A 16,285-nucleotide genomic window follows, 5' to 3' on the forward strand; every position below is an offset into this window, starting at 1 on the left:
GATTGCTCTCATTCCTTTTAAAATCGAATTCGTCATTTTGTTTTTACAACTCATATTGCATATAGAAAGAGAACGCTAAATTCTAAATGCTGATTGAAGGACAGAGATAAAACAATTGTTATCCCGTACTCGGATTAGACAGACAAAATGACACATATAAAAAGTTTTCTGCCGATTTCGAAAATACTTAGCAATTACATCTTGCTTTTGTCAAAATTTGAGTTAAAATTGATTGTTTGAGATTTGAGGTTATAATCTGAGTTTAAATTTTAAAATTATTGTTAAATTGATTGGAGCGTAAAAGATTAAAATGATAATTATTGTTAATTAAATCAATTTGTTGGTTGCAAGCAATGTTTGTGCTAAATAAGAGAAATATTTTCTTATTTAGAAATGGTGATTATCAGTTGTTAATTTGGATTTAGAAGACTTCTGGGCTATTTTTACCTATACAAATTTGTTATGCAACATTGTACATATTAGATATATTTTAAGCATTTACTTGAAGTAGGTTGGTTTGCATCTAGAGAATTCAAAATCCCAAAATCAAAATGGTAAATGAAACATATTAACCCTTTCCCTGCACAATTCAATTTTAGTGTATTGTCCCTTAGTGCAGAATTATTTCACGCTTACAAAAATAAACATCCAAAGCATTCGAAGGCGGAAGTATGTGGATATATCCACTGTACTTTTAAATATCTGTCTGGAACATACACAGGGTGTTTTAAAATTATATTGCACAATTTTAACAGCATGATCAAAAATAAGGTAGAGTTCATATAAAGTCAGGCATGTAAATACTTCATATCCGACCTACAGAATATCAAAATTTAAATTTTTATTTAATTTTTTCTTTACAGCTCCTAAAATTTATGAGCTCTCTCAAATTTTGAATATAGCCAACTTTTTTGACTAAAAATAGTGGTTTTGAGCAAGGAAAAGGGTTAAATAAACGCCTTTTTTTTAAATCCTCATAATCCATTAAACAACCAAACAAATGAATTCTTCCAGGCCTTATTAGGAGCCCAATTGGTAATTACACTAATAATGATTAGCATTATTCAAAAATTGGGCCCACATTTTTCATTTGCCAAGTGGCTGCTGTGTTCCACTGGCCTAGTCAGGTATCTTTATCCAACGAATGATGAGCTCCGGCAACTTGCTAATATCAAATACAAAGGCAAAAAGAATGCCAATAAAGGGGTCTCAAACGGAAGTGCTAATGCAGTTAAATTTCACATAGACAAGTCATTGGATGTGCAATTAGAAACTGCTAAAGTAACATATCTGGATGTAGTCCATTTAAGATACTACAGTGAATACCAATGGTTAGTCGACTTCTCTGTTTATGCCGTCATTGTATATGTTATTTCTGAGGTAATAAAACGATTTTATGTGAGGTGGTATTAGTTAATTTTTTATTTATGATATGGAATATTATATAATATTTTGGAGAGAAAATCTATAAATGCTTGGACAGAATTAACACTACTAAAAATATGCCACAATTTTGATGCTAAATAGCTTCTATATTTTTTCTAGATTTTAATGATTTTTAAATTAAACACACACTCACTTTAATAATCGCATTCCGTACTTACACTTTTAACAAAAATCTTTTTTTAAATATTTAAAATGGGAATTTTATTATTTTTTTTTAATTAAAGAACTCCAAAATTTAGTATGTTTGGTTCACACATTATACAATGATAATGAGCTTTCTTTAAAAATGGAAGGGTATGACGTGATTTGTAAAAAATGGACCTACAATTTGGTAAAAAAATCAATGAAATCAAATAATAAGTTTAGAAGTTGTTTAACATCACATTTGTGGTATATTTTTAGTGGCGTTATAATTTCGTCTAGGAGTGTGTTTCATTTGAAGATTAACTTTTAAAGGAACAGTCTTTACACAGAATAATCTACTTATGGTTTACACAAATTTTTAGGTATATCAAATTTGGTTTCCCCTGAAAGATGAAGTTAACTTGAGTATAGTCTGGTGTTTTCTAGTGGTCCTTTTTGCAGTGTATCCTTTTTTATACTAAAAAAATCTTAAATATTGTAAGACATTAGCTATTTCTTAACAATAATCACAGCAAGTTGCTATTAAGCCTGACAGTACAGTACTTCAGGGGTGAAGAATCTGTAGGAGAGAGGTCCATGTGCATTGTTATGGCTTTCATCTATTTATTAATGGCAATGATGGTGTTAATTGTGGACGAAAATACATTAGAAGTAGGATTGGAGAGTGCTTACACCACTTTCAATGAAACTGCTTCAGTATTTTTGAACAGGCAGGGACTCAGTTCAACGTAAGTATATGTAAGGCTAAAGTGATCTTTCAGACACTGCAAGATTTTGTGAAAAAAATTGAAAATATAAAATGTAATTTTGAATTTGAACTCATGATTCATCTTCACTTTAAATTTTTTTATCCAACTATAATTTTGCAGAGGACCTGCATCCAAAATTGTAGTTAAATTTTTCATAGCCATTTGGTGTTCAATACTGGGAGCTATTTTGACTTTCCCTGGCATAAGAGTGGCGAAAATGCATTGGGATCTTTTAAAGTAAGTGTTTAACTTGATTGAAGCTTGAATAATTAAGAAATAAATAAAAAAGTTATGTTTTTGTTGAATGGGTCAATTCCTTTATCAACTACTAAGGTTGCTACCTGGGGTACCTTATGTTTCTTTTTGGTTTAACTTCCAAATAATTATCTTTATAATTCAAATAAATTGTAATTTGTTTCAAGTCATAAAATTATTAATTTTGTCTTACTTATCTGTGTCTATAGATAATTAGCAACATTTTAAATTCTTAATTTTACTTTAATTACCTTCTAGATATTTTCGTGAGAATAAAGTAAAGCAACTGTTGCTTAATCTGGCTTTTGCATTGCCATTTTTATTGGTAATCTTATGGATAAAGCCTGTTAGTAAAGATTACTTGACTGTGCGAATTTTTTCTGGAAGGACAGAACCTATGTAAGTATCCAGACTTTCGTTTTTCTGTCAATTTTGCTGTCTGTTATAAATCACATTGATTTTCAATTATTTTTTGTAAAGCAATGTATTTAAAATTGAAATTGGTTAACCAGCAATGTACATTTTTCAGAATGTCTGAAAAGTGCTTTGAAATGGCTAGATTTATAGTCATTATTTTAACCATGGCTACAAAACTATATCTCATGCCATGGTACTTACAAGCATATTTGGATATGGCTTACCACAGAACTGAAGAACAAAAAAAGGAAGCAGGAAGAATAACTAATATCGAATTTCAGAAAAAGGTAAGCTCAAAACTTGCATTTGTATGATTATTGAACTTGGGACTGGCTAGTTAAAACATGTTTCGATTATAGGTATCTTTCATCTTTTACAAATAATTTTATCTATTAAAGTCCTAACAACTTTACCAAAAAGATATTTTCTAAGGAAATGATGGAATCAAAGCAGGGCATTGGCCAATTTTTCTGCTCTCATGGGAAATATCTCTGTGTAAAGTTACCAGGACTTTAATATATTGACCCTGAAAATCATTTTTACAGATTGCAGCAGTATTTTACTACTTGTGTGTAGTAACCCTACAGTATCTGGCGCCAATTATTATGTGCCTATTCCTTAGTTTCATGTATAAAACTTTAGGAGAGTTTCAGTGGAGCTGGCTACTTATTGGCACATCAGAGCAGTGTTCTTCGAATGATGCACCTATTTCTGGAATTCAACTTTCAAGTGATGTCATCACTGAAACGGGGGCTGAACCAGTTGAAGAACTTTTTTTGACTTTGCATAGTTTAAAAGCAGTAAGTTTTGTTAAATCTATTGGTGATATTTTCAAAAGAGTTGGATGAGTGTTGGTGCTAATGTACATGACCATTTCATACTGTGGACACCATGTAGAAAATTGTGTATATAATATTGTAATACTATATAAGTTAAATAGATCTATAATTATTTATTTTTATATTTACAGGTGTTTTCAGCCAATGTCTTTCGAGGTGTTTTTGGATTTGCAACTTGGTGGTGGTGTTTTACCTATTTTGCAACCACCTCAGTAGGTCTAATATATCAGTCATATTTCTCCTCAGTTTAAGTCCAACACATCAATGTTAATTTAATTTATTTGACCTAAAGACTGATTTCACCAAGAATATTGTGTTTGTACAAGTTGATTTTCCTTATATAATTAGTAAAAAGTAATAATATACTCTCTATTTGGTTTTCTCCATGAGTTGTTTTATTAAATTTAATATTTAGCTTGACCATGAAGCACATACAATAGCGGCTAAAAGTTTGGAAACTTACTTAATTCTGAATTATTTTAGTATTCCTAATGAAAAATAAATTTTCTTTAGTATAGTGATAAACATATAGCCATGTTCTTAAAATCAATAACAAAAAATGTTTGTTTGTGATTCCAAAGAATATTATTATTATTAATTTTCATTTTGTCGATGGGCAAAAGTTTGGAAACTGATCTCAAAGACAGATCATTATTCGTTTATAGCGGATAAACGTCGCAAATCGGTAAAGTAATATGCCTAAAATTAAATGTTTTTCGAATGAATTGAAGAATAAAATGGTGGAATTACATTTAAGCGGTCAGGGTGTAATCGACATTTCAAGAAACTTGCGAATGCCATAAGATAGTGTTTCCAAAATTTTGAAGAAGTGTCGCGAAGACCATACTACTAATATTAAGAATAAATATAGCAGACTTAAAAAGCTCTCAGCAAAAGCAAAAAGGATCATTAAAAAGTTATCAAGTGGAAATCCGAGATTAACAGTTGTTGATATTATGAAAAAATTGTCCATAATCTATGACATTAAGGTGTCAATATGAACTATAAAGAGGATATTACAGACTTTACAGATGAATGCCTGTTAAGAAACCCCTAATTTCTTAAAAGAATCGCAAAGCCTGTTTGCAATTTGTAAAATATTATCTGAACTGACCAGCGACAAAAGGGAATACCGTTTTATTCAGCGATGAAAGTAAATTTCAACTATTCGGAAGCGATGGAATACAGTACATACGACGTTCCGTAGGAAGTAGATTTCAACCAAAGTATCAAATTCCTACTGTGAAGCACGGTGGCGGTAATGTCATGGTTTAGGATTACTTTTCCTCATATGGAGTAGACCCCCTAATGGTTATTGATACTATTATGGATCGTTTTAAATAAGAGATACTGGAGAATGATTCGCTTTCATTTGCAGAATGGGAAATGCCCCTTCAATGGATCTTTCAACATGATAACGATCCAAAGCACACCTCGCGTTTGGTAAAAAACTGGATGGAAACAAATAATGTTCTTATTTTAAAGTGGCCCTCTCAATCATCTGACCTTAATCCTATAGAGCATCTTTAGCATGAACTAAGGAAGAGAATCCGTACTTCTGATGTTTCTAACAGTACACAATTACTTGCAGTTCTTCAACGGGAATAGAAGACAATCCCTGTTAGTGTATGTCGAAATTTTGCGGATTCAATGTATAAACGGTGTTCAGCTGTGATTAAAGCTAAGGGATGTGCCACAAAATATTGCATTTTTTTAAATCAAATGTTTATTTTTAGTAATTTTATTTTTGAAAATTAGTTTCCAAACTTTTGTCATTCAAGAATAACATTATTCCCTGTATTTATTTTTAGACTAGAACATTTATTTATTTTTGCATAAATACTCAATCCTTATTTGAAAAGTTTTATTAATAAAATATTAGAAAAAAAAACGGTGCCGTTTCTAATAAATATTTAAGTTCAGAAAAAGTTTCCAAACTTTTGACTGCTACTGTATGTATTATGAGATGTTATAAAAATTGAAAAATTAAGGAAAACATTTGTCTAAAGGCAAGTACCAATGTACCTAAAAGCTCATGTTTAAGAATCCTTTCATAATCATTAGGTTTAAAATTTGTTTCAAAAAATGGCAGAAGAAAATCTGGTTTCACTGATGTCAGAGACTTGGATCAAATCATGTAATTTGATCCAAGTCTCAAGCATCTTTTTGGATTTGGCTAGAAAATCCTCTTTAAAAAAATCATGGTATATGATGCCTGGGGCACTAATTTTGATTTTTGCGATGTTAGTAGAGTAATTAGAAATTGTACATCTCTTTCTAGGCATTTCAGGTCTTCAAGACTTTTTTTTTAATCTAAAATAGGTACCAAAGTAATTTATATCGATTCTATAGTAGAGTCTAGCTTCCTTACAAACAAGATTTTTAACTTTTTAACCATTTAACCTGATAATTAAATCGAAACGATATCATGTGTGTCTGAGGTCCCAGGGCCCCAAACTGTAAATATGGCCAAATTCGTTGTTGCTTACTGATTTTCAGGCTCACGCATCAACCACCATAATAAAGTGGGTCCGAGACAAATCTATTCCCTGGTGTATTTTTCAAATACTTACATTATTTTATCTTTCGAAACGAAATTAAAGCGAATTGAGATTAAATGGACGAAAATTAATGACATGCGAGATAACACCGATATTTCTCAGTGGAAGCGCAGCAATCAAAAGTGATTTTTAGTTTCCTACGTTCTCATCAATCCCGTTGTTGTTTGGGCGGCTTAAGTTATCATAGAAATGAATATCCAATGAAATGTTTTCGTTGATTTGAATAAGAGATACGTCTTTTTATGTTTGGGATCTAATTTATGCCTAATTCAGGTAACTATTGCATTATACAATATATTTAAAACTAATAGTGGAAAAATCATGGGTACACCGCGGTTGTGAAATTCGTATGGCTCTTACATGCTAGATTCCATAGCGCCAAGCGCTTCGAAAAAGAGCTTGATATTTTGGTTATTATAATGTATTGCTATATAATATACCATTACACCGTGATGTTAAGTACTGTTTTTTTTGTAATAAAGAGGGAAAAAATTACAGATTCTGAAATTACCTTTTTCCCGCCGAAATTTGAGATATAATGAGAGTACAAAATGACTCATTGAGAATGTTTTTTCTTCGTGATGACAGCAAGGCGCCGCCATTTTAGTGGTAGCACGTGTATATACAGAATCTGATTATGAATTTTAGTTTCAAGACAGGACTCAGCCATCAGAAGAGCAACAAAAGATACAGTCCTGCACAAGGTCTTGACAGCGATGATTATATCCAGTATGGAGGAGATTTTGTTCTTAATCGTCATTATGCATAGAATCGTTGGAATTTTAACTCGAAGGAATTTGTTTAAAACAAATCAGGATAATATCAAGTCTCAGGCGCGATTAATTTTCCAATCCTCTCATCACAAAAGATGATTCTGGTTAAATTCCCCCGCGAGGGCAGCACTTGGCTTATTCATATTTCAAGAAAATCGATTTCAATGAACTTTGCTGATTAATGATGATTTTGCGGAAACAGTGTCCACGTATAAACGGACGTAAATGTCAACCAAAAATCCTGCATTTTATCAATAAAATTTTAATATCGGTAAGTTAGTGCCCAAATGATTATATAGAATAGTAATTTCAAGAAAGTACATCATTTGATCTCCGATATTATACCGGCACTGTGTGACGTCGGTGCACATACGCTCTCTGATTGGTTGACGGTAAGAATTTTCTGGAAGGCCGCAAGGTTTCGTATATATTCCGCCATTTGCAATATCTTGTTCGATTCGTTCATTGCAGTTGCTGGAGGTTATACACGAGATTTAATATTTTTGTAAAATTCGCTTTAGGAAACCTTTTTGTGAACAAATTCAGGTGAGAAATCATAATTATTAATGTTTATTGAACCTCCATTAGAAATTTAGTCTTGAAGGCACCAAATTTCCGGCAAAATATGAAATTAGATGTTTGTGTAATACACGTGTCAAATCGCTTTGAAAAATCAATTTTTAAACTTTTGGTAGCAAAGATATCCATTGAGAGGTCTTTAATTTTTCGAGTATAATAAACGCATGGTTTTCAGTATTTTATTTAGAAAATGTATAGTTCTTTAGCGCTGGGCGTTGTTTCTGCAAATAAACTTCAAGGTTAAATTAGCACAAACCTGCACTGCCTTCTTATGGCTGTCGCGTCCTTAAAACGATATAATTTTTCATCAAGCTGAATTGGATATATTTATATATAAACAAGCAAAATTATCTTAACATCGTTGTGCATCATTCCTTTTCTAGGAGGCATTTATTCCTTGCAATGATGTTTCTCCTTTGTCCTTTGTTTAATCCTTATACCTAAAAGTCTTAAAAATTACATTAATCATGTCATGTTCCTGTGAATCCATTGCAGGCATGTGTCTCTACCACATCCTTATAATTTTTGTAATATATATGGTGTTTCTTAAAACTAAATCCCCAAATCCCATAGGCTGTTCCTGATATTTTTATTTTCAACTTCTTGAGTCTTTCTAATTGAAACGTCCAATGGGGCACGTGGATTTTGGACAATGTGTTCGCGGATGTGAAGCCTTGTTACCCATTATTTATTATGTAGTCATAACTAAACTGAATTAACTTTATTTGAACAGTGGCGTGGATTAGAATATACAGGGTGAATCAGTTTATACTAGGACTCTAGCATTTGATAGAGTATCTTATTTTAAGTTCACTAAGTCACATAAACATGTGTCGGCAAACGCTTCGTTTTTGAGATATAGGGTGTCAAAGTTTTGGGTTTTTTTTTGTATTTTCTACATAGATCTTACAGTTTTTGAGATATTTTGTTCAAATTTTTGTTATTTGTTACCTATGATGTTCCACAAATTTTGACATGTTTAGACGATTAAAAAATTTACAGGGTGATGTTTTTTAGCAGTTAGACTCCCTTTTACCATTCAGAACTTTTTTATGATACATCACTAATTGTTGAATCTCAAAAATTTGGTTTCCTCATTCAATTTAGAAACTTTTGTTTTTGTAATTTTGTCATATCTGTTGTAACCATTTTTGAGTAATTTGAGAAAATCTCTGAAAGAATGTATTATTCTGTTTCGGTTCTGATTATATATTCAATAATGGATTGCTTTTTGAATATTTAATTTGAAAATAAAATAGTTAAGGGTTACTTGTAAAGTAATAATGCTCTGGCTTATTATTACTGCATGTTTTCATGCAAACATTTTTGGCAGTTTTAATGCACTTATGCTTTTACCCCCCAAAAACATTTTTTCCAATAAAATGTTCTTTCAGAGACTTTCAAATTACTTTAAAAACGATTACATATATGATAAAACTGCAAAAGATAAAAAAATTTATAAACTGAATGGGGAATCCAAATTTTTGAAATTAAGCAGCCAGTGGTACACCACAAAAAAGTTCTGCACAGTAAAATGGGGCCTGACCGCCGAAAAATATTATCCTGTAGGTTTTTAAATCATCTAGAAACGTCAAAACTTGTCGACCATCATAGGTAAGAAATGGTAAACATTTGAATAAATTATCTCAAACTGTAAGAGCTGTGTAGAAAATACAAAAAAAATACAAAACTTTGATACTCTGTATTTTAAAAAAAGAAGCGTTTACCGACGTATATTTATATGACTTACCGAGCTCAAAATAAGGTACTATATAGAATGCCAGAGTCCTGCTAGTGTAAACTGACTCACCCTGTATATTATATGACAGAAAAAAACACTGTAAAAACGGCATGATTTAAATAATTTTTGGTATGTTTCTTTGTTTATATTAATACTATAAATAAACTGTTTCAATTATATCCTTACATTTGTTTTTAAGTTATTAGGAATTTTAAGTATTTTTTCAATTAAAAAGTGCAACAAAAAATCAACCTTATGAGTCCAGGATGTCATTTATTGGCATACAGTGCTTCTCTATACACTGTTGGCATACAGTACTTTTGATTTGTCCAATATGCCTACAAATAGAAGGGAATGAAATTTTTCATTAACTTAGGGAATTTAAAACAGGTTAAATAGTGGGTTTATAAGAGGCTGGTTTGTCATTTAGAGAAATTTTAGTATTACTGTTAAAATAGACTAAAGTTATGCAATATAATTTTTAATGAGCATATTTTCAAAATGGCAACATTGCCAAAATTTTCTTTATATCCGTGGAAAAATGAAATTTTGTATTTTCATTTTTTGTTTATAAATTTAAAATGATTTATTATAAGATCAAACCCCAAAATATGTCTTTATTAAATACAGAGAGAAAAATGGCCAAAGCACCAGCAGTCGGTATTGATCTTGGCACCACCTACTCCTGTGTTGGAGTATTCCAGCATGGAAAGGTGGAAATAATCGCCAATGACCAGGGTAACAGGACCACACCTTCCTATGTTGCTTTTACCGATACGGAACGTCTCATTGGTGACGCCGCTAAGAACCAGGTCGCCATGAACCCAAACAACACTATTTTTGGTGAGTAGGATTCAAGAAAAAATTGAGATTTTAAATAATTTTTGCATTATATAGATGCCAAACGGCTTATTGGGAGACGTTTCGACGACGCTACAGTACAAGCAGATATGAAACATTGGCCATTTGAAGTGATAAATGATAACACAAAACCAAAGATTAAAGTTGAGTACAAGGGGGAATCTAAGACCTTCTTCCCTGAAGAAATCAGTTCTATGGTGTTAACCAAAATGAAGGAAACCGCAGAAGCCTATTTGGGGAAGGCAGTTACCAACGCGGTAATCACCGTTCCGGCCTACTTCAACGATTCCCAAAGGCAGGCCACTAAAGACGCTGGAACTATTTCTGGTCTTCAAGTGCTTAGAATTATTAATGAACCTACAGCTGCTGCCATCGCGTATGGTCTTGACAAGAAGGGTAGGTTACTTTCTTTATATAGCAAAAATAGACAATTACTCTAACAAAAATTAAATAATTTAGTACTAAACTAAGAAGAATCGATAATTTGACGCATTCTTACCATACAACAAATAGTTTGTAACTTTGGGTTGATGTGTATTAGAAAAAAAAAGTATTTTATGTTACATTGCCTCAAAATTTCAATTTTACATCCCTATATCCTGAATTTTTCAATGATGATACTAAAATGTCATGCCAGACTGGAGTTTATGAATTATCCGTGATTTTTTTTAGCACTGATGTATTCAGAATTTTGTTATTTTCCCAAAAGTTTTGGAAAACCATTGAAGGTAAAAATCGTATTTCGTTTTAGGACACGGAGAACGTAACGTATTGATTTTCGATTTGGGCGGTGGTACTTTTGATGTATCCATTTTGACCATTGAAGATGGTATCTTTGAAGTAAAATCTACCGCCGGAGACACTCACTTGGGCGGTGAAGATTTTGACAACAGGATGGTGAACCACTTCGTCCAAGAATTCAAACGTAAATACAAGAAGGACTTGGCTACCAACAAGAGAGCATTGAGGAGGTTAAGGACCGCCTGCGAAAGGGCGAAGAGAACCCTCTCCTCATCGACCCAAGCTAGTATCGAAATAGATTCTCTCTTCGAGGGTATCGACTTCTACACGTCCATTACCCGTGCTCGTTTTGAGGAATTGAACGCCGACTTGTTCCGTTCCACTATGGAACCAGTTGAGAAGGCCATCCGCGATGCTAAGATGGACAAAGCCTTGATCCACGACATTGTTTTAGTCGGTGGATCTACCCGTATCCCCAAAGTTCAAAAATTGCTGCAAGATTTCTTTAATGGCAAGGAATTGAACAAGTCCATCAATCCTGATGAGGCTGTTGCCTATGGTGCCGCCGTTCAGGCTGCCATCTTGCACGGGGATAAATCTGAAGAGGTAAATTTTATTTAAACTCGGTTGTTTCATTTTCCATGTAAAAATAAACTTAGTTTCTTCCTCGCAATTTGTGCATGACTAATAATAATGCTAATAGTAATATAAATTTGCTATTTTTCACTTTCCGAAGCACTTTATCCATATCATATGATCTCTTTAATCTAAGTTCTCATTTGCAATATTATTTTTTAGGTACAAGATCTGCTTCTTCTTGACGTCACTCCATTGTCTTTGGGTATCGAAACTGCTGGGGGTGTGATGACCGCTCTTATCAAGAGAAACACCACTATTCCCACAAAACAAACTCAGACCTTCACCACATACTCCGACAACCAACCAGGAGTACTCATCCAAGTAAGTACTTACAATAAGGCCAAGCAAAACCAGAATTTCACTACTTTTTTTACACAAGAAAAACAAAATTAAAGTATTTCATTATACATTTTTAGAAGAGAGGTTTTGAAAACTTGGGTGATGCAGGGTCACTTCAATGGATGCGAAATTGTACTTTATGAGACAAATTTAAAATGATAAAAAATTTCCTGTACCATCTTAATTATGATGATACTCAAATGTCATGCCAGACTAGAGTTTATGATCTATTATGATTATTTTTTTATCTGATAGTTATTATAGTCAACATTTAACGTAGTTTGGAAATTCTAGTGTTTCTAATCGCACGTGGTGTTTCTCTAGGTATACGAAGGTGAACGTGCCATGACCCGCGATAACAACTTGTTGGGCAAATTTGAACTAACTGGTATTCCACCAGCACCCCGTGGCGTCCCTCAAATCGAGGTCACTTTTGATATCGACGCCAACGGTATTTTGAATGTATCAGCCATTGAAAAGTCCACCAACAAGGAGAACAAAATTACTATCACCAATGACAAAGGTCGGCTTAGCAAAGAAGACATTGAAAGGATGGTTAACGAGGCTGAGAAATATAAGAACGAAGACGAGAAGCAGAAAAATACCATCTCTGCCAAAAATGCCTTGGAATCGTATTGCTTCAACATCAAGAGCACTGTAGAAGACGATAAAATCAAAGAAAAGATTAGTGAAAGTGAGAAACAAACCATCTTGGAGAAATGTAACGAAGTAATCGCCTGGTTAGATGCCAATCAATTAGCCGATAAGGAAGAATATGAGCACAAGCAGAAGGAATTGGAAGGCATTTGCAATCCAATTATCACCAAACTGTACCAAGGCGGTGCCCCAGGTGGAATGCCTGGTGGATTCCCAGGTGGCACTGGTGCCGCTCCGGGTGCTGGTGGCGCTGCTGGAGCTGCTGGACCAACCATTGAGGAAGTAGATTAAATGATTATGTTATATGGAGCTGAAAAGTTCATTAAAACCTGAATTGCTTGTGCAGCATTTCTAATTTTAAATTAATTGTAAACACTTTTAATTTTTTAACGATCAAGATGATGATATACATTATAAGGTTATGTCATCAGTTTCCTCTACAGGTACTATATTAACCCACTTTCCTATTATTGACCGGCTTAATAATGATACCTTTCAAAATTGTTGCCGATGCCGAGTGAGTAGTGGCTTTAACTGCCACATTTTTAAAGCTCTACAATTGATTTTTCGAACTCTTAACCGCTGTTTTTTGTCCATTTTAATTTTTTCTTCTATTTGCCTTTTCCTCTTCAATTTTCTTTGATTCATTTGGGCTGTCTTGCGTCATTACAAAGACCTGAACAGCAGCATTCACTTTACTGATTGACTGTTTCTAAAATTTTCTTCTAGTGTTACTTGCTTTTCTTTTGCTTTGAATGAGAACTTCGTTTTTTTTTCGCTGTTCTCATTCTTTTATTATCTGAAAATAAAAATAAAAAGAGGTGCATAATTTGATGCACGTTGTTGGAATTTCAAAATTTTACACAAACGGTACCGAGCAAAAGTTTCACTTTTTTCAAACATTTCACTTTTTGTAATATTTAACAGAATGTTAAAAATTTATACATAATATATTTATTTATACAACTAATAGGTAAATACGACTCGAAAATAAAATAAAGCTAATTGTCTTGTTCACATTAAAGTTATACTAATTATTATAATTAGTATGACTTTAATGTAATATTATAATTATACTAAGTGCTATTTAAAGAAACGACGAACAAAAGTAGGGAAATATAAAGCAATTTGAGCATAACAAGCACTTCATATTTAGTTGCGTAACACTTAATTTTTGATTACCGCTAAATTTTTCTTTCTTATAGAACCAATTAGGTTATCGATGGTTTCTGTGGGAATCGCATTCCAAAAACCTTAGTGGCTTTTAAACAATTCAGTGACGTTTGTAAATTTTGTCGGTTTGGACCGAATTTTTTTTATCAATGATATCTTAGATTTTCTAAGACCGACATCAGGACTCTGAGCAAGGCCACTTAAAAACAGTATGTTTTCATTTTCAAAAAGTTTTAATTATTTTCGTTGTGTGTTTAGGATCGTTGTCGTGCTGAAAACACTAACGTAGAGGTATATTTTCTTCTGTATACAGCAACATAGTATCATTTAAAGTCTGAGTAATTGAATCTGTCCATAATTCCATTAAAAAGTTCCATTTTAAGACCAAAGAAGCAATTCTATATTACATTTCCTTCACCATGTTTAATTGTATCCAAAGTGTAGTTAGGATCTCAGCGTTTGTTGTTAGGGTGCCTAATCCTCAAAATATCTAAGGAAAATAAGTGTTAGGGAGGTTTTTATTCAATTAAACGCACGCACGTGTCCTCAACAAATTTATTTCGTCCTTTTCGGAAATCGAATGGGGGAATTAAAGTTAAATTTACTCCCCCGATTGATATTTTGAACTAATCAATTTTTTCGTTTCCAAAGGTAAATATACTCTAAGCATTCTTCATAAGAATATGCGTTTTACGATGTACACAAAGTTATTGATTTTCGTTTAGCCAACAAAATAAAGTTTAAAAATGTTTCTCTACTTTTGTTCCTCCAAAAAATAAAAATAATTCCTCGTTATCAGTTATAAACAAAAATAAACATTCTTTTTTTGTGGATTCGTGTTAAACACACTTTCGTTTTTGGGTGAAAGCAGATTTAGTCAATGTTTTATTTCAAATATATTTTGTTTCTTCTCTTTTGCTTCATACTTTACATTTTATAAAAATAAAAGAAACGTTTATTGGTAAGTTGTTGCTGCTAATGCTATCTGAAATGAAACTTCCTCCGATTTTTTATCTTCATTTTCTCTGTTGAGTCCGCGCTTCATCAGCAGTCAGTTTGCCATCTTTATTTCTTATTTCAGAAACTACTTTCGGACTTTGCGGATTATTTAAAACAGAATCATTCTTAGAAGCTTAGGATTGAACATTAATACGTTTTTGAGGTGGATGATTGGACCAATGGTGGGAGTATTTAAGTCTCTAAAATTATCCTCTGCATCTTTATTACATCGAAACTGACCATTATTCCTGTTTGCGCCTCTTGGTATTTAGACAATTACCTTTTTTGGGGAGGAAACATTGGCATTCTCTTGAATGTCTATTATGTTATAAATGAATTATGAAATACCGAGTAATTATTGGTTGTTATTATTTATTTTTTTTCGTATCATTACTTCATTCGGAAATTTTGGTATATCTAAACGAAATTTAAATTAAATTAAAATAAAATAATTTTTAAAAAATGGAAAAACTCAACACTATTTTAAACATGAAGGGTTCAAGGGAAAAATAATGAATGTTACAAAATCATTGAAAACGAGTTAACAGCTCCATCTACGAGCCCTAACAGCTATATGTTCGGACACTAAGATTTTTTCTTTAACGGCATAAATTCGGACCAAATTATTATTGATTTTTCTTGTGAATGAAAATGAATTGACTGCCTAATGTAAAACTTATTTATTACAAATTATAACAAAAAACATAACTCGGTACTTAACCATAATAAATAAATTTTTCAAAATCGCTTGACAAATAATAGGTCGAACAGTTCGTCATTTTGTCTAATTTCCGAAGGTGGCGATGGAATTTTTGTTTCTCGTTATGTTTCCGTTAATGTTGATATCAATTGTCAAAGTCATAAAATCTAAACGATGGTTTGAGGGGCTCCAACTGTTAAAAATTCGAGAATTTGTTCAAAAATATAAAGGCAATTCAATGCAAAAAATAGTCGAAACTCTTAGTTTAGCTAAATCTACAGTGACTTACATTATTAAAAGTTTTGGGAATTGCTAATTTTAGTGTCAAAGGGAAAAATACCGGTCGTCCAAAACGAGTCACTGTTAGAGACCAAAGGCAATTGGTAAAAATATGTAAAAATTCATGAAGGGCAACTTTGCGCGAGGTAACGTCACTGGAATGCCGAAACGAACCTAAATATTTCACGAGAATGTTGCAGAAAGTACATCCATAAGTCGGGACTTCATTTTTATAAGGTACACCTTTTTAGTTACTATTTCTAGTTTGGTAATTCATTTCAAAATACTAAGCTAAGGAGAAGCCGCTGTTAACAAACCTTCAAAAGAAGAAACGTTTGTCGTGGGCAAAAGAAAAGATACAATGGACACTGGATGAATGGATAAAGTGGTTTT

The 16,285-nt window shown here is 32.5% G+C and overlaps 2 protein-coding genes across 2 annotated transcripts; both read left to right on the top strand.

The window, feature by feature from the left end:
* The first annotated feature begins 279 nt into the window (after positions 1 to 279).
* emei (transmembrane protein 161-like emei) lies at positions 280 to 4,234 on the top strand. Its single transcript, XM_066403132.1, has 9 exons — positions 280 to 554; positions 1,015 to 1,380; positions 1,953 to 2,032; positions 2,103 to 2,318; positions 2,460 to 2,576; positions 2,853 to 2,993; positions 3,124 to 3,298; positions 3,557 to 3,811; positions 3,982 to 4,234. Exons 1-9 carry the CDS (start codon positions 552 to 554, stop codon positions 4,099 to 4,101), a joined length of 1,473 nt encoding a protein of 490 aa, XP_066259229.1. The 5' UTR covers positions 280 to 551; the 3' UTR covers positions 4,102 to 4,234.
* Positions 4,235 to 7,583: 3,349 nt separating this feature from the next.
* Hsc70-4 (Heat shock protein 70 cognate 4) lies at positions 7,584 to 13,083 on the top strand. Its single transcript, XM_066403311.1, has 6 exons — positions 7,584 to 7,730; positions 10,135 to 10,347; positions 10,402 to 10,761; positions 11,117 to 11,712; positions 11,905 to 12,066; positions 12,409 to 13,083. Exons 2-6 carry the CDS (start codon positions 10,143 to 10,145, stop codon positions 13,030 to 13,032), a joined length of 1,947 nt encoding a protein of 648 aa, XP_066259408.1. The 5' UTR covers positions 7,584 to 7,730; positions 10,135 to 10,142; the 3' UTR covers positions 13,033 to 13,083.
* The last annotated feature ends 3,202 nt before the right edge of the window (positions 13,084 to 16,285 follow it).

Source organism: Euwallacea similis, chromosome 28 (assembly GCF_039881205.1).
Source record: "Euwallacea similis isolate ESF13 chromosome 28, ESF131.1, whole genome shotgun sequence".
NCBI lineage: Eukaryota > Metazoa > Arthropoda > Insecta > Coleoptera > Curculionidae > Euwallacea > Euwallacea similis.